Consider the following 27,785-nt stretch of genomic DNA (forward strand, 5'->3'; position numbering starts at 1 on the left):
GAAAAGGGGGGGGGGGGGGGGGGGAATTGGGCTATGAAGAGAAAAGTGCACCCCGCAGCTGTCCCTCCCTGGGGAGGACACCTCAACAGTAGTGCACACGGGAGAGGGGTGTGAGAAGTGAAAGATAAATGAAGAAATGGGATGATGGAAAATAAAAAAAAAATCGCCAGGCCTGCGCAGAACGCGCAGCACTGTCACAGTGAAAGCTCGAAGAGTGGTCTTTCAGAGCCTTCATCGAAAATGCAGCCGCCGCAGCCGGCATTCGATCCCGCGACCTGCGGGTCAGCAGCCGAGTACCTTAGCCACAACCACGGCGGGGCACTTGTGAACCTTTTGTTCTGTCATATACATTGCTGTGATTAATGGGTAGTTACAGCGTAATGGGCTCTTTACAGCGTTTGCATTTTTTAATTTGTTTCTTCTTGTTCATAGCCTTTTGGTAACCTTCTCTTTTTGCTGTTGTTCACAGACATTTCGGTTTGTTCAGATGCAACCGCGACACTGGCTTTAAACGCAGGGCGGTGGTTTACGGACAACGTGCTGTCTTGTGGGGATTCGCCGAGAAACATAAATGCCAAGCTTCGCTAGCGCCAAATTTCCCGATACAACAAGGCCTCCTTGATTTATTTTATTTTTTTCTTGCCACCAACGTGTGTTGAAATCTTTGTTGACACAAGGCAGTGCCATGCTTGTAACCAAGCAAGCAAAGAATAAGATTAAGCAAACGCACGCATAACTATTTGAAATATTATTTGATGACGTTTTTAGAAGGAAAACTCACCGAAAACCTTAATAACTTCATATAAATTATTCATAATATTTACTGGGCATTATGCGTTATTACCAACCAAAAGAGCAAGCAGGATACTATCATTCAGATGGAGAAATACGCGGAGTACAACAAACCCCTGTACATAGCTTTCATAGATTATACGAGAAGCCGTTTGACTCAGTCGAGACATCAGCAGTAATGCAGACGTGCACTACGAAATCAAAACATCGACGTATACGTCGATGCCTTGATTTCGTAGTGCACGTACCCTACATAAACATACTGGAAGAGATCTACGCTGGATCTACAGCCACCATAGTTCTCCTTAAAGAAGGCGACAGAATCCCAACAAAGAAGGGTGTACGGCAGAGAGACGCAATCTCTCCAATGCTATTCACGATAAGTGTTAATGAAGAGTATCTTAGTAACGTGCGATTCACTGATAACAATGCCTTGATGAGTAACTCAGGTGAGGAATTACAGCTCATGATTACTGAATTGGACATGGAAAGCAAAATTAAGGTTAGGTCTGAAAAAAATATACCCAAAACTAAAGTAATGTGCTACAGTCTCGGCAAAAAAACAGCGCTTCGCGATAGGTGGAAAGACGCTGGAAGTTGTAAAGGAATATACTTGTAGGACAGGCTGCACGGTTACTATAGTAACCATGGAGCCTAACCATGAAAGTGAAACAACTATAGAAGTATAAGGATGGGGCGGATCACGTTCGGCAAGCATTCTGAAATCATGAATGGTAATCTGCCACTAACCCTCAAGAGGAAGGTATATAACCGCTGCATCTTGCTAATACTTACCTATGCGTATACGGAGCAGAAACCTGGAGGCTTACAAAGCGGGTTCAGCCTAAATTGAAGATGACGCAGCGAGCGATGGGAAGGAAAATGATAGGTGTATAGCCTTAAGAGACAAGAAAAAGGCAGAGTGGGTCAGTGAACAAACCGGGAATAACGATATCGTAGTTGAAATCAAGAAGAACAAATGAACCTGGGCCGGGCACGTAGCACGCAGGCAGGATAACCGCTGAACATTAAGGGTAACTGACTGGATTGCGAGAGAGGGCAAATGCACGAACGGAAGACAGAAAGTTAGGTGAACCGATGAGAACAAATAGTTGGCAGGTATAACGTGGCAGCAGAAAGCACACAAAACCGGGTTGATAGGTGGATCACGGGAGAGGCCTTTGCCCTGGGCGTAGTCAGGCTGATGATGATGATGCGTTATTACATCACGTTCTTTCCTCGTCGAGCGGGTTCTCGAGGAACTCTTGATTAAAATGATAATTACTTCACAGCAGGTATATATGTCCGCCGTGGTGGTATATACGTTGCTCGGCTGCTAACCCGAAGGTCACGGGTACGAACCTGACCGCGACGGTCGCATTTTGACCGAGGTGAAATGTACGTCTTCTGTGCGGCCAGATCACGTTAAACGAGGTGGTCTAAATGTCCGTATAGCCCTTCACTATCTCTCGTAATCACATTGTGGTTTTGGAAGGTGAACGTGAAACGCCAGATATTATTTGATTTTACTACAGCCCCGCCGCGGTGGTCTAGTGGCTAAGGTACTCGGCTGCTGACCCGCAGGTCGCGGGATCGAATGCCGGCTGCGGCGGCTGCCTTTCCGATGGAAGCGGAAATGTAGGCCCGTGTGCTCAGATTTGGGTGCATGTTGAAGAACCCCAGGTGGTCGAAATTTTCGGAGCCCTCCACTACGGCGTCTCTCATATTCATATGGGTGGTTTTGTGACGTTAAACCCCACGCATCAATCAAGCCATTGATTTTACGACAGATGTCTATACTAAGAGCACGTCACAAATAGTGTGACCAATGCGATAACGTCGATCGACGATATGCGGGGGTCACTTCATCTTTGCCGCACAACATAGTTTCGATAGATGGCAAACTATACCGTATACGCAACAATAAAGCTATATATAGGATCAACCTATACGAATCCTGCGGATGCACGCCTTGAAAGGAAGCGAGCGTCCTCCGCGCACTCGGTTAATGGACGTGTTCATTCCGTCTCTCGTTTTCCGCACCAATGCGTGCAAGATTGCGGCGCTCAGCCAAGAGGGGAGCGGTCGTCGAGGGGTTGTGGGGGTGGGTATCTGTGTGTGTCGCTGCTGCGAAAGGATTCATCTCGACTTGACGTGGCTGAGCGGGTGGTTCCACCGCAGACACTTTGTTTTCTTCTCTCTTTATTTGTGCGTGGTTGTTAGATAGGTTAGTTGGTTGGCTGCCCTTGACACGGTAGACCTGGCGCTGAGCGCATCCGGGCGTGCTCCAAGGGTCGTTAGCTTCGGGCCCGCCACCGCTCTCGATTCGGGAGCGCATCATGCACGCCGGCGCGTATTAGAGGAGCACGATGCCGCCATCTCCGGAACGATTGCTGCTACACGTAGTGCCGTTATAAACACGCCAGGCTGAAGTCGTTCGTCGAAGGGCATTGCACAAAAAAGAAAAAAAGAAAAAGGAGGCTGCCGTTTATTCGGAGACGCAGAAAATGGGGCTGCGTTGTATCGTCGAAGCGTGACGTTCGACGCGAGCCTCTATAGACGTTTCCGTTCGCTAAGCGTTATAGCGAGTAGCGTCATTTAGGTATGTACTGCGCTCTATAGATGATGCGTGACGTTTGATGCAAAAATTCTATACGAGACTTAGACATTTCTGTGCGCTACACATTGAAGGCATTCAGGTATCGCGCACACGAGGTTATGGGAGATGTAAGCCGCCAGGTCTGCGCAAAACTTTCCCAGGCAGACTTATACAAGTGTACGAAACCATGGATACGACACGTGTGGGGCGCAAAATGTCCCTATAACATATGCGCACTATAGAAGCCGTTTGCCTGCACGCAAAACCATTTGGATTAAACGACAATCCTTAATTCGTTAGTGTTTTGTTTTTCAGACGGGAAAATACGTGATTTCGAGGACTACTATGTATACAGCTTCGTGACGAAAAAAAAAAAATGATAGAGGAATAACGTGAGGGAGCTGTTATAGGCTCCTATAATGCGCAGGAGAACATTTGTCGATGGTGATTTGAGATCTCATGCAGTTTGGCGCTGGATACGATCGTTATAGGAGGCCTTCACTATGCATATATGATGTTGTATGTAACTACGTTGGCGCGAGATGACGATTCCGCAAAGCCAGTGGTATACAGGCGATATCAACAAGTGCGTATCTTTTCTGTACGCATAAGTTTCCTATGTACTCATGAGGAGCTATGACCGCTTTCGTTATGATATATATCTTTTTTATACTTGAACAGGCTTAAATGATATCGAACGTCTGCATTCTAAGGGAAACGGTTTGCGTCGTCATGTAAAAAAAAAGTAACGGCGACGTAAGCACAAGAGACAGACGTTAAATTTTCGCATTCCTCTGTTCATGTAACACTAAAGAGTGTACTTAAAAGTACACTCTTGTTGGGTTGTTTACTGCACGTGCCAGGAGGCGGAGAAACCATCGCGTGTGTCAGGGCAGTGCTTGGCCGGTGTTGACTCACGAGGCGTTATCACGCATGTAGTTTATACGGGCGTGTATGTCGAAGCTTTCACCAGATCAGGGGCCCAGGGTTTTGGCTCAACATTGCTGTTCCAATGACTACGTATGATGTCGAAGGATAATGGCAGCGATAAAAAAGAAATGAAGTTGAAACGCAGGCCACTGATGAAGGGTTCGATTGATTGATATGTGGAGTTTAACGTCCTAAAACCGCCTAATGCGTATGAGAGACGCCGTATAGTGAATGGCTCCGGAAATTTCGACCATCGGGAATTCTTCAACGTGCACTCGAATTTGAACACACCGACCTACAGCGTTCTCGCCTCCTTCGAGAATGCAGCTGGGATTCGATCCCGCGACCTGCGGGTCCGTAGCCCAATACCTTAGCCACTAAACCACCACGGCGGGGCACTGATGAAGGGTGAAGCACTGGCGCTGATGTCCATTAATATCGTGAGACCATGCGTCAGGCTAGCGGTCTTCACTACATTCATTTTCTTTCACTTACTTTTTATATTTGCGTCTTCAGGCTTAGCGGTGCACGAGCTCATCAAGACAAGCGCATAAATATCGGAATGACAGAACACAACGTGGCCTTCGAGACGCTTTCTGTGAGTAGTGGCGTTGAAAAAACAAAAACAAAGGGGACACCAAGCAGACCATGGCGGCCAGTTTGTTTTTTATATGGCTTGTATTTTTATTTGCATAAGAACTAAATCTTGCCTTGCAAGTAAATATTTAAAAAATTTGGCAGATGTCACGTACCTTGGAATCAACTTTACGCGAAGCACGTGGAGGGAAGGTGGCCGTGTTGCATTTTTTTATTGAGCAACACGTCATGAAATAACGCTAAATATATGTACAAACGTTGCACGCAGATATATATGTTGAAAAGAACATGAGTGTTGAAGAGTTGCAGATGTTTATATAACCAGTTTTCCACTTGCACAACGATGTGAGCTGGAAATGTATTTTAGTAACACCAGAAGCTGATATGCAGCGCTGATGCTCGCGAAGGTGCTGGCCCTTGACACTGCTACATAAATCAGTTTCAGCGCATGGCACCTCGCCACAATTGACGTTAACTCGACGTGATGGCTGTATCAAAGGAGTGCATATGTAATTTTTTATAAAATTAGATAGGCATCACTGCAACCACTATTGACGTTTTACGAACATTAGCGTCTATTTGAAAAGTAGTTCCGAGACCTGGCGTAGCTCTGTTGTAGAATGCTTGACTGCCACGCAGAATGCTTGGGTTCGATTCCTACTGGGACCATGTAATTTATTATTTGCACTCGTCGGGTGACCAGCATTGCTATGTCAGGTTTTTCTTAACACTGACATTTATTCTATGCCTTCGTTGAGTCGACGCTACAGATGTCGGGTATTGCTTAACGCTGACGCGTTAAAATTGCCCATTTGTATTCTCCTCGTTCCTGGGTAGATACTAAGTGTCAATACCCTGTGACACATACCCGTTTACCAGTGGAACATACCCGCCCGTGGGTATCTGCCACTGTCTGGCGGGAAGTGTTTGACGACGTGCGCGAGGGGATTGGGACATCATTCATGTCTTGACCAGCGCATCATATTTGTCAAACCATCTTACCCTCCCATGCTAATTTTTGTTCACGCCAAGGGGGTGACCACGAGAGCACCCAAACGTAAGCGGCTAGGTAGATTGATAGAAAGGTAGATAGATACACTCAAGGTCACCGAAGTTCAGTAAGTAATGCTTCGCATTTAAAATAAACGAGCAGGGAGTCCGAGCTCGAGTATTGCATTGTTCTGGTGAATCTTCTGTGAACCGGTTGGAGGCGTTTTGTGATTTCCATAGCCTCACATAGCTGAGCAGTATCGAACATAGGTACACACTAAAAAATAATCAAGGTTTGAAAATTTTGAATGCGTAAGGCATAACTGACGAGTAACGCAAATATATGTGGCCTTCTAAAGCTGAATCTAAAGGGAGGACACTTTCAAAGGGTGCTGGAGGCTTATGTGCTCAGATTTGGGTGCACGTTAAAGAAACCCAGGTGGTCGAAATTTCCGGAGCCCTCCACTACAGCGTCTTCCATAATCATATTGTGGTTTTGGAACGTCACACCCCACACATCGATCAATCAATCATCAGGTTGCCTGCCGAAGGAGCGGGAATATTCACCTCTTTATCGTGTTTTTTTTTTTTGTTATCTTCTGAACGTTGATTTCATGCATACGTACGTGTAACTGCTACAGACGTCTACGTATGCTTACCATATAGACGAAAGAAACATTACACAATTCACACTCGCGCAGTGCGCGTCTGAAGATTCATGGTAACGTTCGTGCTTTCATCAGTAATGGCCGCCGGCGTAGATCCCAGTATTTTCTGACGTCTCTGCACAATCGCTCACAAGGAAGCAACAAAGAGAAGGGCTATCAAACCGATCGCTGGAACCCGTGCGCCAGACGAGGCAAACAAGTGCACACCAACCAGTTGTGTCCGTATTCATGAAGGCGGAAGTCTCGCCTGCCGAGGAATGTCGCGGGTGGGCGGCTCAAGTCTAAGGTTGCCATTGTGTCACTTTAGTCTGCGTACGCACCACTTCGTCGTATGTCCGTTGATGAGGAGGAAAGAGAGGGTCCGAAGCTGTCCATCCACTCTTCTTCAAGCTCGCTGATGCCAACCTCGGATGTTTACGACGTCGCTTATGACGCTATGCGATAGACGCATAGTTCGCGACGACGCGACCCGAGGCACGGAGCGTCTCGATAGGGCGCCCAACAGAGACGGTTCTTTGTTTAGTAAGGGGGCCGCCATCGCTGGCCCCCGCCACACGCATTCCTTCAATACTCCGTTGCGTCCCTCGCAACACCACCATTCCCAGCAGATCTATAGGAGCTCCATTTTCGATCGGACCGTATAACCGCGAAGGGCACTCCACTTGGGCTCACGGTCGGCTGACAGATGGTGGAGGCCGTGATCGCGGATCTTTCGGTGGTGGCCTTTCGTGGCAAAGGTGAGGAAAAACCGGGCTAGTGAATTCTACGCGATGAAGAAAAAATAAGAAAATGTGGAGGGCTGTTTGCTGCTGCCAGCGATGTGGGTAAGATGGACGTCTTCTGTAGAACGCTTAAAAGGAGGTCTACTTTAAGGGTCAACCCCACTGTGTCTCCAAAAAAGCGGTTCATTTTTATGACTTTCCTTCTGCTGCGGGCAGGCCGATCGGGAGATACGCGCGTTCTGAAAGGCCTGCGCCAATTAGGTACACTGCGACGGCTGCACCATAGCACGTACGTCACGAGTCGAGCTGCTTTTGACGCGCTCCAGCCCTCGGAGGACGGCGACGTTTTTTGAAAGAGTTCGTCGCGGATCATTATTCTTTCCAAATTTAGAAAGTATAGAGTCGCGCTAACAAGGTGAAAATAGGCTATGAACGATACTATTATTCCGTGCCGTAGCGATTCAGTTCGGCTGTTTTTGAATGTCAAGTTTAAGCTGACGCACGTTTAGCGCGTTACCCCGTGGTGCGCATCCTGTTGTTAGTTTAGGAATAGACGAGTTTAGTTTCGTGTTGTGTTTACTTTTCGACGTTACGCTCTTGAACGCGACGTAATCCTGCTACAAAAAAATAACAACGATACTTACTGTTAACGTGCAATAGTTACCGCAGTTATCAGTCGACGTGGACGCCGCAAGGCCTAACGTGAACGGTCCTGAACCGAAAACTAGCTTGTGCAAGAACACCGTTTGCGATCGTCAGCCGCGTCAGGGCGACTGAAAATGCTTTGTCGTCGCTTACCTACAGAAAACTCGTGCTGAAGGTGCGAGCATGTTCGCGTCAATCAGCTGACTTCCTGCAAGGGAAGGAAAAATACGCGGCAAGCCCTTCCATAAGGGCGTTCACGGTCTTCGGCCGCTGCCAAGAAAAACCACCGCGCTGACGACCAATCGAGAAAACAGAAACCAGCCAACGCCTGAGTGCTAGTTTAGGTCCGCGTGTTTTTCTTCCGACCCTCCTCGGAAGGGCCTCGGGAGGAGGAAGGCGTTTTCTGTTTTGCAAGAGTCGCCCGTTTTGTGTGTTGTCCGCCCTCTCCTCCCCTCGCAACACCGGTGTACCAATGCTCCTTTCGCGTACCTGGGGCGAGGAGCGGGCCTCCCGTAGCCCCCCTCGGCGGCGCCAGCAAATAAGAGGAAGAGAAGGGGGGGCTTGCTGGGGCAGGCACTGAACCCCCCCTCAACAACCGCACCAAATGTCGGTTGGCCGACCCCATTTCACGGGAGCCCGACCTTGTCTCTCGCTTCCTCTCCCGAGTCGTCGGCCGGCCCAAGTAGCGGCAAGCCGCTAAAATACTCTCTGGAGCAACGGCTACAGCGTTTCCCTGCTCCAGCACTTGACGCAGATGTGTTGCCACGACGCTGCTACTACCGATTTTCGACGCGCTTCCGAGACGCCGTCACTACTGGATTACCGTGATATGGCTGCCGCTCCGCGACGCTGACTCGACCGAAACGCCTACCGGCTGGTGTCCACGCGCTGTTTTTTCGTCGGGAGTGCTTTGCAACTCTGCGGGATTAACGGCCTCAGTCAGGCACTTATTGGATTGGGAAAGTGCATTTGCGACCGTTTGGAGCAGCGGCGCTGCATCACCGACCGACCGAACGTCGCCCCGGTGTCGCTTTAACTCTGTTCGCGTTTTACGTTCCCAATCCTGAGTGCAGACGGCTCGTTTCTGCGCCGCCACGTCGAGAGGCATCTTGGTTCTCGCAGACGCCGTCTAACCAGGTGTGTGAGTGAGTGCGCGTTCATTGTTTTGTTGATCTTTTGCCACGTGGTGCCATTACTGCAATCTGCGGGGAACGGATTGGTTTCCCCCGACAGCTGCGAACCGCCCCGCTCCCTGCCGGGCAACAAACTGCTCAGTAGCGTTTTTCCCGGGGAACCGTGGCTGGCTCGGCCTGTTCAGCGGAGCGCGCGCTACCGGAAACTGTCGTCGACCGCCGCCGTGTGGTGCTGTGTCCCGCGTCGCCGGCCAGAGTGATCTCGACACGTCCGCGGCTACTCGTCCCGGCTGCTTGTTTGGTCCGAGAGTGCGTCGCCCTGCCGAGCGGCGTTCAGTCTTGGCTGTGAGTCAGTTCCTTGTGTGAGGCGGTGGTGTGTGTAGCGTTCGAGAAAACAGGTTCGTGGGTCATTGCTTTGGAGAGCGCGCCACCACTCCGTGTGTCGGAGAGCGCGTGTGTATGGCGTAACCCGCTGCCGCGGTTTGTCCTGCAAGACCGTTGACCTGCGTCTCGGTCGGTGCGCTTTTCGTTTGTTTTGTTTTCGCTTCCTTGTGTGTGCGTGCGTGTACGTTGATTGTGTATACCGTGTCGTCTTCAAGTTCGAGCGTAATGATCGCGTCGTTTTGACGGCCGAGATTATGTGTGTCTCGCTTATGCCGCCTCACGTTGCGTGTATGACGAAATGGGCCGATTGTTTTTTAGCTCCCCCGCTCCACGGAAACGTATCGTCAGCATCGACGAGAGCGCGGTACGTGTTATGCCGCGGAGCGCTAGCTAGGTCACATCCCACAGCGGATTCCGTACGCGCTTGTTTGTTATTTTGGGGCTGCGGCAGCCGCAGAGCACATACTGTAGTCTGTCGCGGCACACGGGGCTCTGGTATCATTAATCATGCGTGTATCTGGAACGATCGGCGCGCCGCAGCACCCTTGTTCGACAGCGGCGCTGATTTTTCGCGTCGGGTGTGCAGAACAAACAACGAGTGTGTACCGTATTGACCGCGATAACTCATGAACTTATCTTCACGTCGGCCTCAGCGGCGTTTCAGTGGTTCAGTGAGGTCGTTTGCGTTTAGGGAGAGAATTCTGGATACGATGCAGCTTTTCTCATGTGGCATTGACAGCGATAGCAAGATTCGAGCTATGTGCGTCTGAATTCCTCAACGGGTGTTCGATGAGCTTGTTGCGCCAGAGTGTTTGGAAACCTCTAAAGGTATTTATAAGCTCGCCGTGTAGGGCTTTTAAGAGCATCGCGCCGCCTTTAGTGATATGTCATTCTTACGACGTAGACTCCATTTTTTTTTCAATATCTTTAGCCGCCTGTGAATTAAAATGTTCAAAGGATGCGCTGTGGACGAAACGTTTTCTGACACTTTGTGCCCCGCGATCGTGAATAGCTTCTGCGAAAGCTGGTTTGTGTGGCTTTGGTGGTTCAATAACGTGCTGTTCACTTTGCATGTCGACGCAGGAAGCAGACGCATAACTATTCACAAAACGTTGCGGCAACGTTGGAAATTCTCCGGGAACTGAAAAGTTAACGGTGCTGCTATAGCCTGTCATGACGTGTTCTTCTGCATAGGCTGCACCCATTTTCCGTTCGATCGGATGCTTGCATACCTCAGCCACAGCACTGCTTTCCAGCAGGGCTAAAACACTGAATGTGTTATCAAAGATGCGCGTAACCACACTCAAGCGTACATACTTTCATCAATGAAGGCACAAACGAAAAATAGATACGGGGAAATTATTGAGTTTCACCAACAGCTATTACTGAGTAGTTATGTGGAATTCAGCTAGAACGCATAAAGCTTGCTAAATATATTATAGGGCATTTTTTATTTATGTATGAGTACCTTATTCCTTTGGGGCATTGCATAAGAGGGTGATACAGCCAGTGCATAATGTAGATAAATATAAACCGGTAGAACATTTTTTAGTACAGAAAATGCAGCTGAACCCACAAACATAAAAACTCACCATACACTAAAAACCACGGTGTAGGGTGTGAAAGTGCTGTATAAAAAGACAATATAAAGGTAACTTTTTATAAACAGGACTGCAGAAAATGAAAACTGCAAAAAGAGTGTTTTCTGCAAATTAATGTACACAAAGAAAAAATTCAGGTGAAAAGAAAATGTATTAGTAACAGTAATATAGGTACAGGTGAATGTGACTACTGAATAGGTCGGATTTCGGTGCATAAATATTTCTTAAAGGTACACTAGGACATAAAGGCAACCATATAGTTGACGTTGATGAAGTAGTGGTCCATAAACCTCGTAGTATTACTTTTGTGCCAAGGAAGTTCTTATGTTCAAAGAAAATCATGTTTTAGTGGTTCGCATCGGGTTAGTGCACTTCAAATTACCTGCCTCAAGCGGGACATGTCTCATCGCTGTTGTCGTGCACATTGTTGCCTTGTTTTACTGCGAGGCCGCCAGCACTAGTAGCAGCAGAGTGAAAGTAGTGGTAGCCACAGCAGCAACAACGGCCATTGAATTATTTCCTGCCATGACTTCTGAGATGGCAGACGTGCTTGGTTCAAGTGGGCTTCACTAAATGGCTCGACCTTTCCAGTTTAACCACGCAAAATTGGAACTTTTGAACCACTCGCGCCATTCATAGTAGTGTCCTGCGGTTCTTTTTTTCATGAATCAAACAGAAACAAACAAGCAGCATTTTATTATGTCTCTTGATGCACGGAAGGTTCTTTACTTATTGCAGCTAGTTCGAATACTAGCGATTAATTGTAGGTGGTACCTCTCATGTCATCGGGACCATTTTGGGAACGTCCTACTGTGGCGCATCTGTTCTCACGCATTTATAATTTCTCGGTAAGTAGGGCACTGCTGTTGATGATATTTTCGTTTTAGACATTTTCATACATTAAGCTTGCACTTTGACGTAAATTGTTATTTGAATTTAGTGACCCTTTAAGGTTGACCAGAAATTTTCCTTAGTCTCGCACTTGTGCAAAGTCATCTGGTAGGCCACTTCACAAATGAATCGCTCATGGAAAAGCCGACAAGTTGAAACTGTCAGTTTAACCATACTTGCACACATACATGTCCCAGAAGTCGCAATCCAATTGTGAGACCCATTGCAGTGGAGAGACGTGTTACTAACATGCACCGAAATTCAAATTCAGTAATAATTAAATAAGCACATTGTATTCTGCATGTCGCCATGCAAAATGTGCGTGTGAAAAAGAATTTTAAAGGTGCCATGGAATTGACAGTGACATGTCACAGCCTTAGCACTTCAGTTATGCTCTCGATAATTAAACCATCTTGTTCACTAAATTGGAGCTGTTTATGTTGGCTAGTGAGCGCTATTTGTCAACGTTCATAGATACCTTGCTGTTCGTAAGAAAAAGCTTCTCCTATAACGATGTTCTGAATACTGACATCCAAAGGAGTGCAAAAGCCCCCTGGATTTTCGTTGTGAAAGGCCACAGGTAGGCACTTTGTCAAAGTGATCTTGGTTTTCACATTAAGCGTACGAGTTCTTTAAGCGAATATGATGCCGGCTATGGACACCTTGCCCCGCCGGGGCGGTCTAGTTTATGGCGCTCGACTGCTAACCCGAAGGTCGTGGGAACGAATCTTGGCTGCGGTGGCTGCATTTCAGATGGAAGCAGAAATGTTTGAGGCCCATGTACTCAAATTTAGGTGCACTTGAAAGAACCCCAGCTGGTCTAAATTTCCGGAGCCCTCCACTGCACCGTCTCTCTTAAACATATAGTGGTTTTGGGACAGTAAACCCCAGTTATTGTTAATATTATTATGCTATGGACACCTTCACAGTTACGATTCATGTGGTTCATTGTTGGCCTGGACATAAAAATGTGGGCAATATGCTAGAATGTTCATGACCTTGAGATCCCGGAATGCTGTGCGTGGCACAGAACTCCAGCTGGCTCTAAATAATCCAGCTGCTGTGGTGTGCCTTGTAATCACTGTGTTTTTGACAATGTACTCTCCAGCATGGTTAATTGCAAAATATCTTCAAACAGCCCTCAAATTTTTTGTACCCATTGTTTTGAGTCAAACATTGCTCCTTTCCTGAGTAGTTGTTTGTTGAATCAAAAGAAGAGTGTACAATTTTGAAAGCTCTATTATAGGCACACCAAGTTTCATGTATATTAGCCCCATCCCTATTACATGCTTATGTGAATTTCAAGATTGTGCTTATTCTATATAAAAGTGTGCAATTTGTTCTTCATTGTTAAACTTGATGAAAGGAACGTTAGCCTTGAAAAGTTTATCATGAACCACAGCTTTTTCCTGCGATGTACGCTCCATAGGTTTATATATGCTATGATGGCCTTTGCTCTGTTAACTTACATGTAGTGTGTGATATCTCTTAGCTGCTATAATCTGCACTAAGAGCAACGCACAGGTACGCTCAGACCCGCAGCAAGCTTCGCCAATTGATTCTCTTAGCGGCGCGTTATTTGTGCCCTGTTTACAACTTCGACGTTCACTGCCACAGCTTTGGCACATTTTGTGTTGGCGTGATTTGTAACGCCTGTGCTCGTTTGTCTTGTGTGTGCAGCCAAAGATGGTGCCGACCTTCGGGGATCAGTCAGTCGTGCCAACAGCACTAGCAGTTTGAGCGGCGGGTCCTGGAAGACTCCGGCGTCTCGAACCAACAGCAATGCTGGCCTCAAGGAGGACAAGAAGGAGCGCAAGATCTCTGGGGTGAGTGTCTATTTTTGAAGCACCTTAGGGGGGGGGGGGGGGGGTAAGGGGCGGGGGAGGTGCAACGTACAGCCAGTGGCGTAACTAGGGGGGGGCAAGGGGGTACAAGTGCCCCGGGCGCCACTAGGGAGGGGGCGCCAAGCCGAGTCCTCGGGTTGGCGCCCCCTGGAAAGGTTGTCAATGTTTTTTTCCGTAAAACCGCCTGGAAGGGGGGAGGGGCGAGGTTGTAATGTACGACTGGAAGTGGGGATGGTGGTGAAGGAAAGGGTTGCCGCAATGGCTTTTGCATCGGGAAAAGGATCCTCTATTTTCATTTTGCTGCGCTACCTCCGTGCCTTCCCATGACCCTCGGCTAAGCTTTGTTTTGTGCTCCGCAGCACTGGGTTAGATGAGTTTCAGCGAACCCCACCAGCCTCCCAAACCACTTACTGAAAGCTTCCCTGAAACCAACCACGTACGTAAACAAAATAAAATAAAAAAGTTCGAATGCACCTTTTTTGAGTAAGAACAGAAAACTCCAACGAAATAGCCGATCGTCCAACGACTAATCGTCCACGCAGCGGCGGAAGGAAGGGCGAATATAATCCGTGACCTCGGCACCAAAGGCTAAACAAAGGCGTTTATTCGCAGAGTTCTCTGGAGGAAAGACGGAGAAAGCGTGACACGACGGCGACGTTTGTTGATTCCCTGCATCGCGGGCGCCAGCAAAGCAATAGAAGGGCGGGGGTCAACGTTTCCCACATGCCATCCACCGCCATGGGCAGGTTCATCCTTTGGCCCAAAGAACACGCACCTGCGAAAAAAGCGCAGAGCGTAGTGTACCCGACAGCATGTGCCGACTGCCCCGCTTCGTACGTTGGAGAAACCAAGAACTTCCCTGAAAGAATGCGGCCGCACAAGGATGACCTCCATCAATGGAACAGCGAACGGAGCGAAACGGCAGAACACTCCGACCAGTTTAACCCCCATACCAGACCCGAGGGCGCGGTGTCTAGCTGGTTGCTTTGTTTTGTACTCACCCTGCATTCCTTGGGATGCACAAATAGCGCGAAAGCTTAGGTACGAGAAACTTGGGCCTGGGAAGCGCCCGTGCCGTCAAGATTTTTGCAGTGTGGACTGGAAGAGAACAATGACGGGTAAGGGACTTCCGGAAGTTTGAATAAAAAAAGAAAAATACTATACAAAAACGCGGGCGTAGCTCATCGAAATCAGAACTGGTGGCCCTTGGCCTCCGAAATGGCCCGCCGCGCGCCAGTAGGCAATCGCGGAAGCCTACATTAGCGCTAATAATAATAATAATATAATAATAATAATAATATTATTTAATATTATTATTATTATTATTATTAATATTATTAATATTATTATTATTATTATAATTAATATTATTATTATTATTATTATATAATAATAATAATAATAATAATAATAATAATAACAAACATTATCACGGGCATAATGAGGGGCGCGGAAATATATTTGCCCTGGGCGCCGTCCTATCTAGTTACGCCACTGCGTACAGCGCTGTATTGTGCCCTTTCCTTTAGTCTATGTCCAAGTGTTTCGCGCTGTAAGCCATGATGAATCTTCACCAACCAGCCCAGTTCTCCATCTTGCTTAAAGGAGGTGTGTTTTTCTATTAATATTGGAGGATAATGTTGGAAGTCAGTTGCAAAAGTCCATTGACACCCGAAGCTAGCACGGGCTGCGTGACTATTTGCAGTTTGTGACTGAACTTGATGCAATTAATGTTCTCAGCTGTCTGCGACATATCCTCATTGCCGCATCAAATCCGCACCTGCTCCCATTTCCAATTCCACGTAAACTAAGCTGTTTTATTGGTTTGGATCTTTGCGACATAAGAATTGAGCAGTGAGTAACTGAGCCCAAGCGGTCACTTTGTGACCGTCGCAGCCATTTGAAACTGTTTGAAATTAACTTGAATGTGCAACAGATGATAGATGCACTTGTGATTGAGCCTAAAGACAGCATGAACATGTTAGAATTGGAATTTTGTAATTGTACGCTAGAGATAAATCTGGCACGAGTGTGTATGAAGCCTGCAATGCAGGGACACTTTGGCTAGCATTGGAACAACCCTGGGAATGATTGGTAGGTCATGGATTTTTTTTTAAGCTTCTGTCTTGTGGTGCCATGTGCCCTGCAACTGCTTTGTCAAAAGATGTTTAGCAGTCTCACTTGACCATATTCGCCCATTTAAGCTGATCTATCCAAATCAATTCATAAGGTTTTCCACAAGCTATCTTTTTATTGAAAAGGAAAGGCAAAACGCAATGATAAACAAAGTGGCGAGTGTGTTTGATGCCGCAAGCATGAAGAATAGGCTACTCGTCATTCCAATGGTGGCTGAGTGATCACAATGCCAGAGTTTCCTCTAGTATGCATTGCGGGAAACCGTGTGATTAGAATGACACTACAAAGGACTAATGGTGAGCTAAGCTAGTCGGCAAGTATTTATTCTAAAAGATTGGGTGTGCAGATGCGGACACAAGAAAGGACTTCAAGAAAGGCGTCTTGATGTCTTTCTTGCGTCTGGGTTTGCATACCCTGATGTTTAGAACAACAAAGACCGTTAGGGATTTATTGTAGAACAAGATGGGCATGCAGATGGGCCATCGACTGAAAGGTTGTACTGGGGCCGAATTGAAGGTGGGCATGTGCAGACAAGTTTTGCTCCAACCTTGCTTTTCATTGCAGTGTAAAGAATAATAATAAAAAAAAGCTGGTAACTGGAATTTTTTCGTTGTTTCTCTTTTTCTCCACATCTTCATGCCTAACTTTTGCTGCGAGGAAGTCATCGCCATCATTTTTTGCAAGGACACACCCTTGGAAATCTTCCGATGGTGAAGGGACAACAGAGTGCTATTTTCTACGAGGAGGTTTATTAAGGGAACCTACTAAGGCAAGCAATATTGGCAATGCTCCCCATTGTATAAAAAAGGGGCATCATGGTCTAAACTCTTTTTTTGTTAATTTTTTCACCCTTCCAAACAAGAGTGTCGGCCAGCAGGACCTTGTGTAGGAGGGATGGGGTGCAAACCCCTGTTGCATTGCAGCTGCAGCCGGGTGCTGGTGAAGCGTGTGTGAAGGCAAAATGGTGGTGTTGCTTGAGGGGGGCAACTGACCCTTTTTGACTCCCTCTGCCAACGTCTATGCTTGCAAAATACCTTTGCATAAAGGCAAAGCAGCAAATACAAATCATTGTTAATAAGGCTCATATGTGTTCTAAAAATGAATTGTGCCTACAATATACTAAAGAAAAGAACAATAAGAGGCAGTAAGCATTTAAACACTCATACAAGAGAATGTTGAGAGAGCACAAATGCCGGATGTCTCTCATGTGTTTACATTTTCCTGCCTACCATCTTTTATCGCAAATTGTTGCGGACTACCTCAGCATTCTGTCATTCTAAGCATACAAAACGAAAATTGCATGTGCCCCGCCCCTCTTTTCTTTTTTTGCTCGTGCTTGCTCACTGATATGTCTGTACAGGAGAGTTCTGTGAATTTTGGTCCGCGAATATAGATAAGGAACATTGACAAGACACTTTTGCTGCCTATGAATGTCTGCTCAGAAGTCTCTTCCATGATTGTGTGCAGAGCCAAAGAGGGCGACGTGGAGCTGTGTCGGCTGATGAGCTGGTGAGCGATACCAGTGCTATCAGCAGTACTAGTCAAGAAAGCAGCTGGAAGTCAGGAAAATCCAAGCCGGTGCTGGGCAAGCGCACTGGCATTCTCCTCAATTCATCTAGAACGGTGAGCAAGTCGAGCTACGTTTTCTGCGCAACTAATCTAATTTTTTTTTCATTTCTTTGTGCGGAAAAATAGTATTACAAGACATCCAAGCGCACCGGCTGCTGCTTTCTCTGAAAGCTCTAAAATTATAGTATATTTAAACATGTAATATTAAGACTCATTGACATGAGTAATTGCTCGAGTTTTTTTTTCTGGTGATCGTTTCTGATTGGCCAACTATGAACGTGTTGCTGGACGTAAGATGTACATGCTCGTATCGAAGCTTCTTGAGAGTGTAATCTCCTATAGTTATGTGATTGTGTGAGATTAAAATAGCGGTGTACATTCCATAACTTACATGAGTATCAACGATTGTGCTGGTATGTATGATGATGCACATACGAAAATGGGTTGTGTTTTACCTGTAGGTTAGATATCAGTGAAAGGTGACTGGTCCCTATCACTATAAATGCATTGTAAGCGTTACTCACGCTGCTAATCACAAGGTTGCCCAATAAAAGGTTCAAAAACCTATCGATGCTTTGGATGCAACATTCATCACTTAATTCACAACAGTGTGACGATAATGGAAATCAGAGTACAACTCTCAATATTTAGGCCAGTTAATCTTACGACTGAAAAGTAACATTGAACCTGAAGAACAAGAGTTCACCCGAATTCTATGTACCTATTTTTGTTAGATAAAATATTACAATCTATGAATGGACTATAAAAGCTGCATTGTACATCAATGTTATTGTATAATACAGTTATATGGCAAATATTACTTAGCTTTTTTGTCCTTCACTTTGAAATGAACCCTTACCTATAATACACGAGTGGTGGCTGTTTCTGAACGGCTATTACCACTTTCAAAACTGAAATTTAGCTCGAGCATCTTCTAAAGGTGATAAAAGTTGGTTTATGCCTGGGAAGTAACGGTAACACGAGCCTGTACCAATGTCACACAGGCACTTGTGATTGCTCTCAGTGAAAATCTAGATCAGGCTCGTGGATTAAGTGCTGTACACGGTGGCATTTAGTTGTCACAATCAGGCTAAATCATAATCGGACCGAGTCACGATTAGGACAAACACAATCGGCATTACAATATCGGGGATCTGGTTTTTTGATCACGATTTTGGTGATGCCTGCACGAACCTCGATTCGTATTTGTTTCGACCATACTGCGCCAGTAATTGGTGACTGCACTCATGAAATGCGATAATCATTGGCCCAGGTTGCAATTTAACTCCTGCATTATACAGTCACTGGGATGGCTTTGGGACACAACTAGCAATAATGGTGCTTTGGGCTGCTTTTCAGGACAAAGAGATGCGTACCCTGACAGAGTTGCTCAACAGCTACGACCAGAATGGCATCCCTAACCAGCCAGGGCTTCTTACCTTCCGACCTTCTTCGTCAGAGGAGAAGTTTCGACTGGAAGATAACTGGACCTGCATCGTCGACAATCCCGAGGTGAGAATTGGTTTATGTACTCATTGTGCTCGGATTCACCTCACTAGCTTAAGCTTGTATGTTGCTATTTTTTGCTCTCTTCGTTGAAGATATGCTCTGTGATTCATTGTTAAGAGTAATGTTAACCCAGACATCAAAAAATCATGGCCAGTTGTTCGATGTCATCCTACATCTTGCCAGAAGTGGCTGATAAACGCATCGGATGCTGATACCTGTTCATCAATAGTTTAGACTTCCTTCCCTCCTTTGTTTTTCCATTTAATCACAATAAGAAAGATAATCACAATAAGAAATAATCGACATAGTTTTACGTCAATGCTTCATGCCAAGCACTATGGCAGATACCATCATAAACTTCATTTCCAGACATAAGCATCTGCAGCTTTAATCGCACTGTGGCAGAACTTGTCAGATTTTTTCATATGTGCCACTATGTTTGAATTTCACTGTCTCTGTATCCCGCATTGGTACATGAAGCCAATAAAACCATAGGGAGTGCCAACTATGCTTGTTGTTAAACTAATTGACAACCTAAGGCTATCTTTACAAATTGATTTCCTTGAGGCTGCATTGTCTTTCGGCTTGTTTGCGGCTAAGAAAAATTCAGCACCTCGGTACTTTTGGCTGTTAAAGTATTTCAGGAACACGCAAGAATCTTTACAAACTTTGAATCCAAGTTGTAATGCTGTGATGGTCAATGTGCATGCATTTTTAACACCCTTTACTGATTTACCTTTTTTCTGCTTGCATCTTCTTGTTCCTGCTACCCAGTCCCTTCCAAAGCGGGTACGGAACCAACAGGATGCCATATGGGAGCTCATTTCTACTGAAGTCTCATACATTCGCACTCTTAAAGTCATCACTGAGGTAAGTAGGATTCGTGGTTAATGATACTTATCAAATGTGGTCAGCTCTATCTTGCCTTATGTGTGGCAAGGAATGCTGTTGAAATGGTAGTGAATGTCCACTTCTTAACCCTGTGTGCAATAATGCTATTCTTTGAAAAATATGAAAAGTACACAAACTTGTGAGTTTCTTCTTGCACAAGAAAACTTTGTGTGTACAACTGGAAAGTACACGCACAACACAAGAAACTGTTGACCTCGGTTAATACGTACCTGCTTTGTTGTCCTTGTATGGTATGCACTGTTTCCTAAAACAATTAGTTCTGTGCTGACAAACTAGTGCCCTGTTGCATTTAGTCTGTGGCACCTGCTATATTTTCTTCGTCATTAACGTTTGATGACCTGTGCTTTCTTCAAACATGCGACAAAGTCTGTGATGATGTATTGTGTAATTAATGTGTTATTTTTTGCCATATATCATACGAAATAGGTGAACAGCCCATTTAGATGAATTACCTGCATTTTCTTTTGACCCTTTGCAGCTGTTCCTGGCATGCCTATGTAACCTCCAGAGCGAACGCATTCTTCAAGAGGTGAGTGCTGACTGAATTGTGAAATGCCTTGAAGTTTACACCACCATCTCTGACGGGATCAATCAGTCACAGCAGTAGAAACCACTCTCTAAAGGCGCAAGATCAACCGGCCAAATGTCCCGTGCGAGACATTGGGCTGGCTGATCTTGCAGTTTTAGTAAAAAATGCCCCGTGTCCCGATGTCCCGTGCCGTACAGGGGGCATTTTTACGACATAAGGTTCAGTGACATGTTACAACTTCCCCCATTTCCTTGGCTGCCACATAAATTCTCATTTTACAGACCCAGCACAGTCAATTTCTGCGTTTCTCACTAGCATGTTTTCCTATCACTGGCAATTTTTTTTCATCGTTCCTACATACGATGCATGGCTTTGGTTCTTTTTTGTCCCTGTGGGAAACCTGATCTAGAAAAGCCTTTGTAATAGCTAAACATTTGAGAAATGAAGGCTAGTCTGATACTAAGTACTAGAATACATTTCACTGGTTTCTGCTGTTTTTTTTCCCACTATTCGTCAGATCTGGCTAGTCCTGGTAATGGGGTGAACCAATCGCTGCTCAGGTCACTGATGTAATGTAAAGAGCAATTATGTTGCATTTTCGGTGAAGTTGTTACATTGTCTTGACTGAGGTGGCAGAGCTGTGTCCCCCTTAGGTATATTGCTATGTTAGCTCTAAATCTCATGCTTTTGTGCTGGCGTGTTAATTTCAATACAGAAAAAGTTATCACTTCTTTTTTAAGGCATAACGATGTTGTATTGAGCTCATACTCTCCCGGAAAAGAGGTAGTAGAGTTGTTAGCACCCCATTTCTTTTTATCATTATTATTTAGTGATACTGCAGGGCAATAATTCTGCTCAAGCAGGAGGGGCACCGCAGCAAGGAAAAAGGAAATATATACTTGCGGAAGGAATGCTGCATAAGATGAATGTAACGCGTAAAAAATACCGAAAGCAACAACATTTCTAAAATTCACAAAAATGTGAGTTGAAGAAAGGTCCAGTCACTCACCTTTCTAAGGAGAAAAATGTACTTGGAAGCGTTTGTTCTAGGGGAAGATTGGTGCAAGCAGTCACTCGTGACTGCATTGTTGTGCTCATGACTTTGTCATATTCTTTGTAATCGGTATGGAAAAGCTCCTCTTATTTGAAGGCGTCTTACCGAAATGCGCCTGTACTTCTTTTTGAAGATCGACACAGAGCACATGTTCAGCAACATCCTCGAGGTGTGCGAGGTCAACCATGTGCTGTGGGACAGCTGCCTGTTGCCGACGCTGACGGCTGCACGCACCAACCGGACGCTCCTCAACCCCTTGCACCTGCGCGAGGGGTTCCTGCGCTTTGAGGAGACCTTCCAGCCGTACATGAAGTACTGCCTCGAGCAGACCACCTGTCTGCACTATGTCAAGGAAAAGAGGCTCGAGAGCGATCTCTTCAAGACCTACGTGGCGGTGAGCTCCTCTTCTGATAGCAGTTCTCTCAATTCCTGAGTCACCGTTGAATGGGAAATGTTTCCAGCATCGTTTTGTCGCTTAAACCTTTCCTTGACAACAGTGCAATGATCTTGACAACAGTGCAATCTTACCATAACTGTAGATGCATGTCGCAGACCAGTGGCTATTCTGTCTCGAAATTTGAAGTTAGGAAAAAGCTTGTAATTACACGAACATTGAAAAACCGTGAATAAACCACATTCTTTGTAGATGGGTGTCGCATTGCTTTCCTGGGTCTACCTTCTCATGCTGTTTTCAAATGGCATTTCTTGTCGGCCTTACACATGTTCAATACCTGTCTCCTTGCATTTTCTCCATGTGCTAGGCTGGTACCGAACGCCATTTGAAGAACAGAATGGGAAGGTAGATCCAGAAAGACTGGATAGGGGCAAAGCATGTAGTGTGTGTCTTGAGGGATTTAGATTTAGATTTAGGCACTAGTGGTGCAGAGCCTGAAATTGGGCTTGTAGGGGAGGGTTTCACTAACGTCAGAGACTGTTTAGGCTCTAATAATGTCGTTGGTTGTTCTCTCAGGCTAAGCACTGCCTTCTTCATTTTTAGTGGACCGATCGTGAGTAGTAGGATTTGACTGCACGACATACCGTAACGACAGGAGACACCGACAAGCCTATTCCCCCAAGATGCTTTGCACCCAAAACGAAGTGACGCCTGTTTGCATGGGATGTAATTCAGAGTTTACCCACCATAATCTCTTGATTCAGCCAGGCTTCCCTGAGGAAACCTTTTGTTTTTGCCATCTCGGGCAAGCGATGTGGAGCACCAGTATCCAATCAAACAGTGGCATTGCTCTGAACACTACGTGAACTTCATCTCGAGCTTAGAGCTTCAGAAAATCCATGAAAACTTTGCTTCGATGAGCATCTACATTTCATTTATATTGGATTTGCATTGAATGCTGGCTATTTCATTTGAAGAATGACTTTTGCACTTCAAAGATTTCATAAATGTTCGTGCACGCTTGCAGTGGTGCGAAGCTAGGAAAGACTGCGAACGGCTGCGCTTCACAGACCTCCTGGTCAAGCCCATGCAGCGGCTTACCAAGTACCCACTGCTGCTCAAGGCCATTCATAAGAAGACTGACGATGAGGAGGCCAAGAATGCCCTCGTTGAAATGGTGAGTGTGCAAGCCTTTGACCAACGCATAAACGTGGCTGGCGCGTCATAGCTTTCGGTACTTCTGTGCAAATAAACTCATTATGAATACCGTAATTACTCGAATCTAACGCGCACCTTTTTTCCGGTTAAGCGAATTCATAAATCGCATGCGCGTTAGAATCGAGTACAAAAAAAAAAGAATACGGTCATTCTATTGCCATTGGCATTTCCAAAGTGGCCGCCCCCTACGTGTGTCGGCACGGCGCGTCGCCCATTTCTGCCTATGTGTTTCCCATGTGCGGTACTTCGTACGTGTGCTGAGGAGCTCGTCATCTTGTAGTGCATTAGCATCAACTGCATGGAAGGGCCGACTCCAAAAACTGGAGTGCACCACGATGCCGCTTTTAAAACAAAAGTCATCGCGTGTGCAGAAACGAACGGAAATCGGGCCGCATCGCAGTCGTTCGGAGTTCCCGAAACGTGCGTGCGGGACTGGCGGAAACAAACGCAGAAGATTGTCGACAGCAAAGCTTCACGCAAAGGCTTCAGTGGACCACTGGAGGGTCGGTTTCCGCAAATTAAAGAGCTGCTCGGCGAGTATGTGCTTGAGCAGCTAGCAGCACAGCGGCCCGCGACGACAGAACTCTCCAAGTGCGGGCTATGCAGTTAGCCTTAGAAAAAGGGCTAATGCGGAGCAAGTTTAAAGCGAGCAGGTGCTGACTAACTAACTTTACGAAGAGGAAAGGCTTTTCCCTCCGAAGGTGAACAGGCCTATGCGAAAAGTTTTGCGGAGGGGTACGATGAAAAGCTTCACAGTTTTCACAGGTTCGTCCTAAACTTGCGGCACAACAACGGCTACCTGCTTGGGCAAATCGGGAATGCCGATCAGACGCCTCTTTACTTCGACATGCCTGGCACCACAACCGTTGAGAAGAAGGTGGCGAAGCAAGTTCGCGTGCTGACATCGGTCCACGGTAAAACTACAGTGACGGCAGTGCTCTGTTACATGTCAGATGGGCACAAGCTTCCCCCGTACCTCATATTTAAATGGAAGACGCTCCCGAAAGGAGTCGTTTTTTCGAGTGGTGGGATCGTGCGGGCCGGCGAGAAAAATGGGTGCGCGTTGCAATCGATGTCTTAATTTTTTTTTTTTTTTCGTCGAGGAAATCGGGTGCGTGTTACGATTGAGGGCGCGGTAGAATCGAGTAAATACGATAACTGAGAACAGGTGTTCATGCATTCAGGAAGAGAACTTGCACGAGACTCATTAGAGACACTCAAAGTGTCTGTTGAAAAAGCAAGGCAATCTCAATGCTCAATTGCAGGCTTCCCTTTCCGTTTTGTTTTCACATTACAATAAATCATTTCAGGCACTACTACACCAATGCTGCTAATCTATAGTTATATTTATACATCTTCCAATTCTTCTTACTGAGGACAAAACCAGGGTGTTTCTTTTTGGGCGTAATGGAGCACAATGCTGCCTCTTTTCTGGGAGTTCAGTAGAGCACTCCGTTCACTTTGCACTCAGATGCTGCCAGGAAAAAAATGAAGTCATGAGTGAATGTGTTTTAAGTGCCTGCTGGCCTTGTAAAAACTCTTGCGTCACTAAATACTGAAAAATGTCTTGGTTGGAAAGAAATACATCGCTAATAATTGGTGCTAATAATGAATGCAAATAATGTTCTTGACATAGCTTGATCTTACATATTCTGTTCCAATAGGCTTAATATCTTTTGGGGCACAAAAAAATGTTCTGGCTAGTGTTTAGTGCATATATGTGGCCTGCTGTATTGAATGTTTCCAGCTTGATTCTTTGTTCACTTGTTCACTACATCTGCGTTACTCTTTTTTCTTTTCCCTCTCCAGAATGAGTGTGTGGAAGCCTTCGTGTACGCTGTCGACGGCAAGCTGCGGCATCTTCACGAACGGGACAGGCTCAAGTCAATAACGAGCCGCATCGAAAGCTACGATCCATTTGACATCAACAACGATGAGGTTGAAAAGGTGCGTCGCACCGCCGCTCAATGCGGTGACGTATGCATTGTGTCTTTCCAAATGCATGCTGGCTTTGTTTGCCGTGGATGTTTGTCGAATGTAGCATTTTCCATCCTATAACTAAAAGATCGAAGGGCTAGAGTTTTCTCAAATGAATGGGATTTTGTTGTGTGAATGCTTTACGAGATGCTCGGTAATTGTGCAACTGCACAACAACAGCCTGTTTATGTCATATCTTCACTTGTACTTATCAGTCGTGCTTTGTACACTGTCCCTGTATGATGTCACAAAGCATGTAAAGATTACTCATGGAATCTGGCTCTTGAAACTGAGCTAGCCCGAAAGCTTCCTATTCATTACCGTATTTGCTAGATCGCAACCCATGCTTTCTTTTCCAGACTTTCATTGCTTATACCTATGTCTATTGTTACGTGTCAATGAAATATACTTGCAAAAGTATACACCAATGCATCCAACTTAAGCGTAAACTTCTAGCTGTGGTGATTTCATGATATGATTGGCTGTGTGTGCAGACATTCGTTATAATGTATATTCTTTGCAAAACGAGAATTTTGCTGTGCACTCAACCTTTCATGAGACGAGAGAAGTTAGCTCGCTTCTTGGAAAACATCCTTTTTTTGGCTGTGATGTTTCATAAACCACGTTTTTCTGCCTTAGGGCCTCTCGTTATCCTTGTACCGTAAAAAACGGAATATGGGTTGACCCCCCGAAACTTTGAATCTCCGAAAAATAAATTTGTTTAGGTCGCAAAGTATCGCGGCACACCCTTACTTTAGTAAATACGCGACACGACCAGCTGCATTGTGGTGACGTTTCTTTTTATTTCGACACTAATGTTATGTAGTTAAACGGCAGAAGGCCACAAAGTGCTGTCACTCAGACTCGTCTGAACTTGAGTCCAACGACGTCTGTTTTCAACTAGTAACGTTCCTTAGTGCATTGTCCTCCGTTCTATCCAACGCGTTACTGATGCCGCATTTGCAGAAAGACGGAAGTACGCTGCCTCAGTGCAAAGCCCTTCCGGCACCCACGATGGCAATTCCTCGAATTGCGCCCTCGTGGGCCCAGTGTCGCGCGCTGTCTCGATGGCTTTGACGCGGTTGCACTTCGCCGTTACAAGTAGCGATCTTGCACACAGCTCCCGGACGAATTCGGCGAGTAGCGTTTCTAGTTCAGGGTGCACTGCAGTCTGTCCCCGAAACAATGTTTTTTGTTGTTGTTGTTGTTGTTGCTGCAGGATGAGATGCATTGCTTTTGGCTCTTCCAGTTTCGGACGCTTTTCCCCTAATGCACCGAATTCAAGTTGTGCCGCCAGGTTGCCATGCGCTTCAGCATACTTCACAACTTTTTTTCTTAAAGCCTGTGGTAAACTGCCGTTGACTACCACTCATTTCTGAAAAAAAAAAATAGAAAGAAGAAAACAGGAGACTGAAAAAAAATAACCGAAGCAAAGTGGCGTTGCTAGAACACTATAGGCCTTGCCTAGCCTTGTCCAACGGCACCACTGCTGATGCTAACGATGGCAATAAAAGCTTTCGACTTCAGCTGCCCATTGTTGTGAAGCTTCCATGTTTTTTTCTGCCAATGACCAGTATAAAAGATGAGAGTCAACTTTGCATCGCATTTTGTTTTTTAATTCGACCTATATTCCTGTTTATGCTAGTTTCATATTATTTTTTTTATAAACAGACTGGAATGTTTACTCTGGCATTACGATAGAGTAAACGTGGTAATTAAAAATGTGTATATTGGGATCAAGCAGATATGATTTACACTGGAACTAAACTACTTCTGGCGGTAATGTGCTGGCATGAGCATAATCTGCAATCTTGAGTTAGCTAACTCTGTTGTGACGCCAGTCAGACTGAATTGTTTTGGTTGCGGTTGGTACATACAGCATTGTGCCCTTATTTCCTCTCTCGTAGGCCCTGAAAGCTCACTGCATGTTGGACCTGACTTGCCCCATGCCGAGTTGTGGCAACCAGCAGAACAGGCAGCTCTTGTTTGAGACATCAGGTGTCAAACTGAAAGACGCTGGCAGTTCAAGCAAGGTGAGTGCTTTGGGATGCACTGAATGTAAGGGGTACTGACTGGTGGGGTGCCCATTTTTGTTAAGCACCAACATATGAAGTTAAACTTATGCCTAAACTAGCTAGTTAGGCTAGCTAAACTTACTAGTTATGTATACGTGCAACCCTGAGAGTGTCAGCCTGTGCCACTCATGGCCAGGGTGGCGCACATTGAACTTTCATTTTTGTCGATGTTGTCGAGTAGTTCGTGAACTTTATGAGCTATCAAGAATGCTACCTGAACCCACCAAACTGGTTAAAGTCAAGACCCTTTCTATGAAATGAATTAGAGGAGGCGAATCAATTTAACTTCTTTTGCCCAACAGCAGTGAATACCTACCTTATGGTTTCTTGTGTTCATGAGCATGCGAAATTATGTGAATCCTTGTGTGCACAACTTAGTATGTTTTCTTTTCATTGCATGAAACTGTTTCTACCGCTCCCCTATTAATTTTTACACTCATTCTAGCCTAGTAATGTGAGTAAGATCGTCTCTTAGCAAATTCTGTACATGAAAAAAAAAAGTGATAGAAAGCGATTTGTCAGTCCTTTTCTTGGAGACCTTAGTGTAAGATTTTCACCTATATTTGGAATTCACCACACGAAGTCAATTTTTCAAAGGGAAGAGGTGAGATGGATA

The 27,785-nt window shown here is 45.7% G+C and overlaps 1 protein-coding gene across 6 annotated transcripts in view; it reads left to right on the forward strand.

Annotated features, from left to right (window-relative positions):
* LOC119182883 (pleckstrin homology domain-containing family G member 5) overlaps positions 1-27,785 on the forward strand; it is a 759,199-nt gene that overhangs the window by 716,081 nt on the left and 15,333 nt on the right. For all 6 annotated transcript variants that reach the window (XM_075889871.1, XM_075889872.1, XM_075889873.1 and 3 more), the window contains 9 exons: positions 13,633-13,778; positions 17,400-17,555; positions 18,861-19,013; positions 19,785-19,880; positions 20,401-20,451; positions 21,639-21,899; positions 22,927-23,076; positions 24,927-25,064; positions 27,002-27,127. In XM_075889871.1, coding sequence (XP_075745986.1) covers positions 13,633-13,778; positions 17,400-17,555; positions 18,861-19,013; positions 19,785-19,880; positions 20,401-20,451; positions 21,639-21,899; positions 22,927-23,076; positions 24,927-25,064; positions 27,002-27,127 — 1,277 coding nt within the window. The remainder of the gene's footprint in view (positions 1-13,632; positions 13,779-17,399; positions 17,556-18,860; positions 19,014-19,784; positions 19,881-20,400; positions 20,452-21,638; positions 21,900-22,926; positions 23,077-24,926; positions 25,065-27,001; positions 27,128-27,785) is intronic.

This window comes from Rhipicephalus microplus, chromosome 3 (genome assembly GCF_043290135.1).
Source record: "Rhipicephalus microplus isolate Deutch F79 chromosome 3, USDA_Rmic, whole genome shotgun sequence".
Classification (NCBI taxonomy): domain Eukaryota; kingdom Metazoa; phylum Arthropoda; class Arachnida; order Ixodida; family Ixodidae; genus Rhipicephalus; species Rhipicephalus microplus.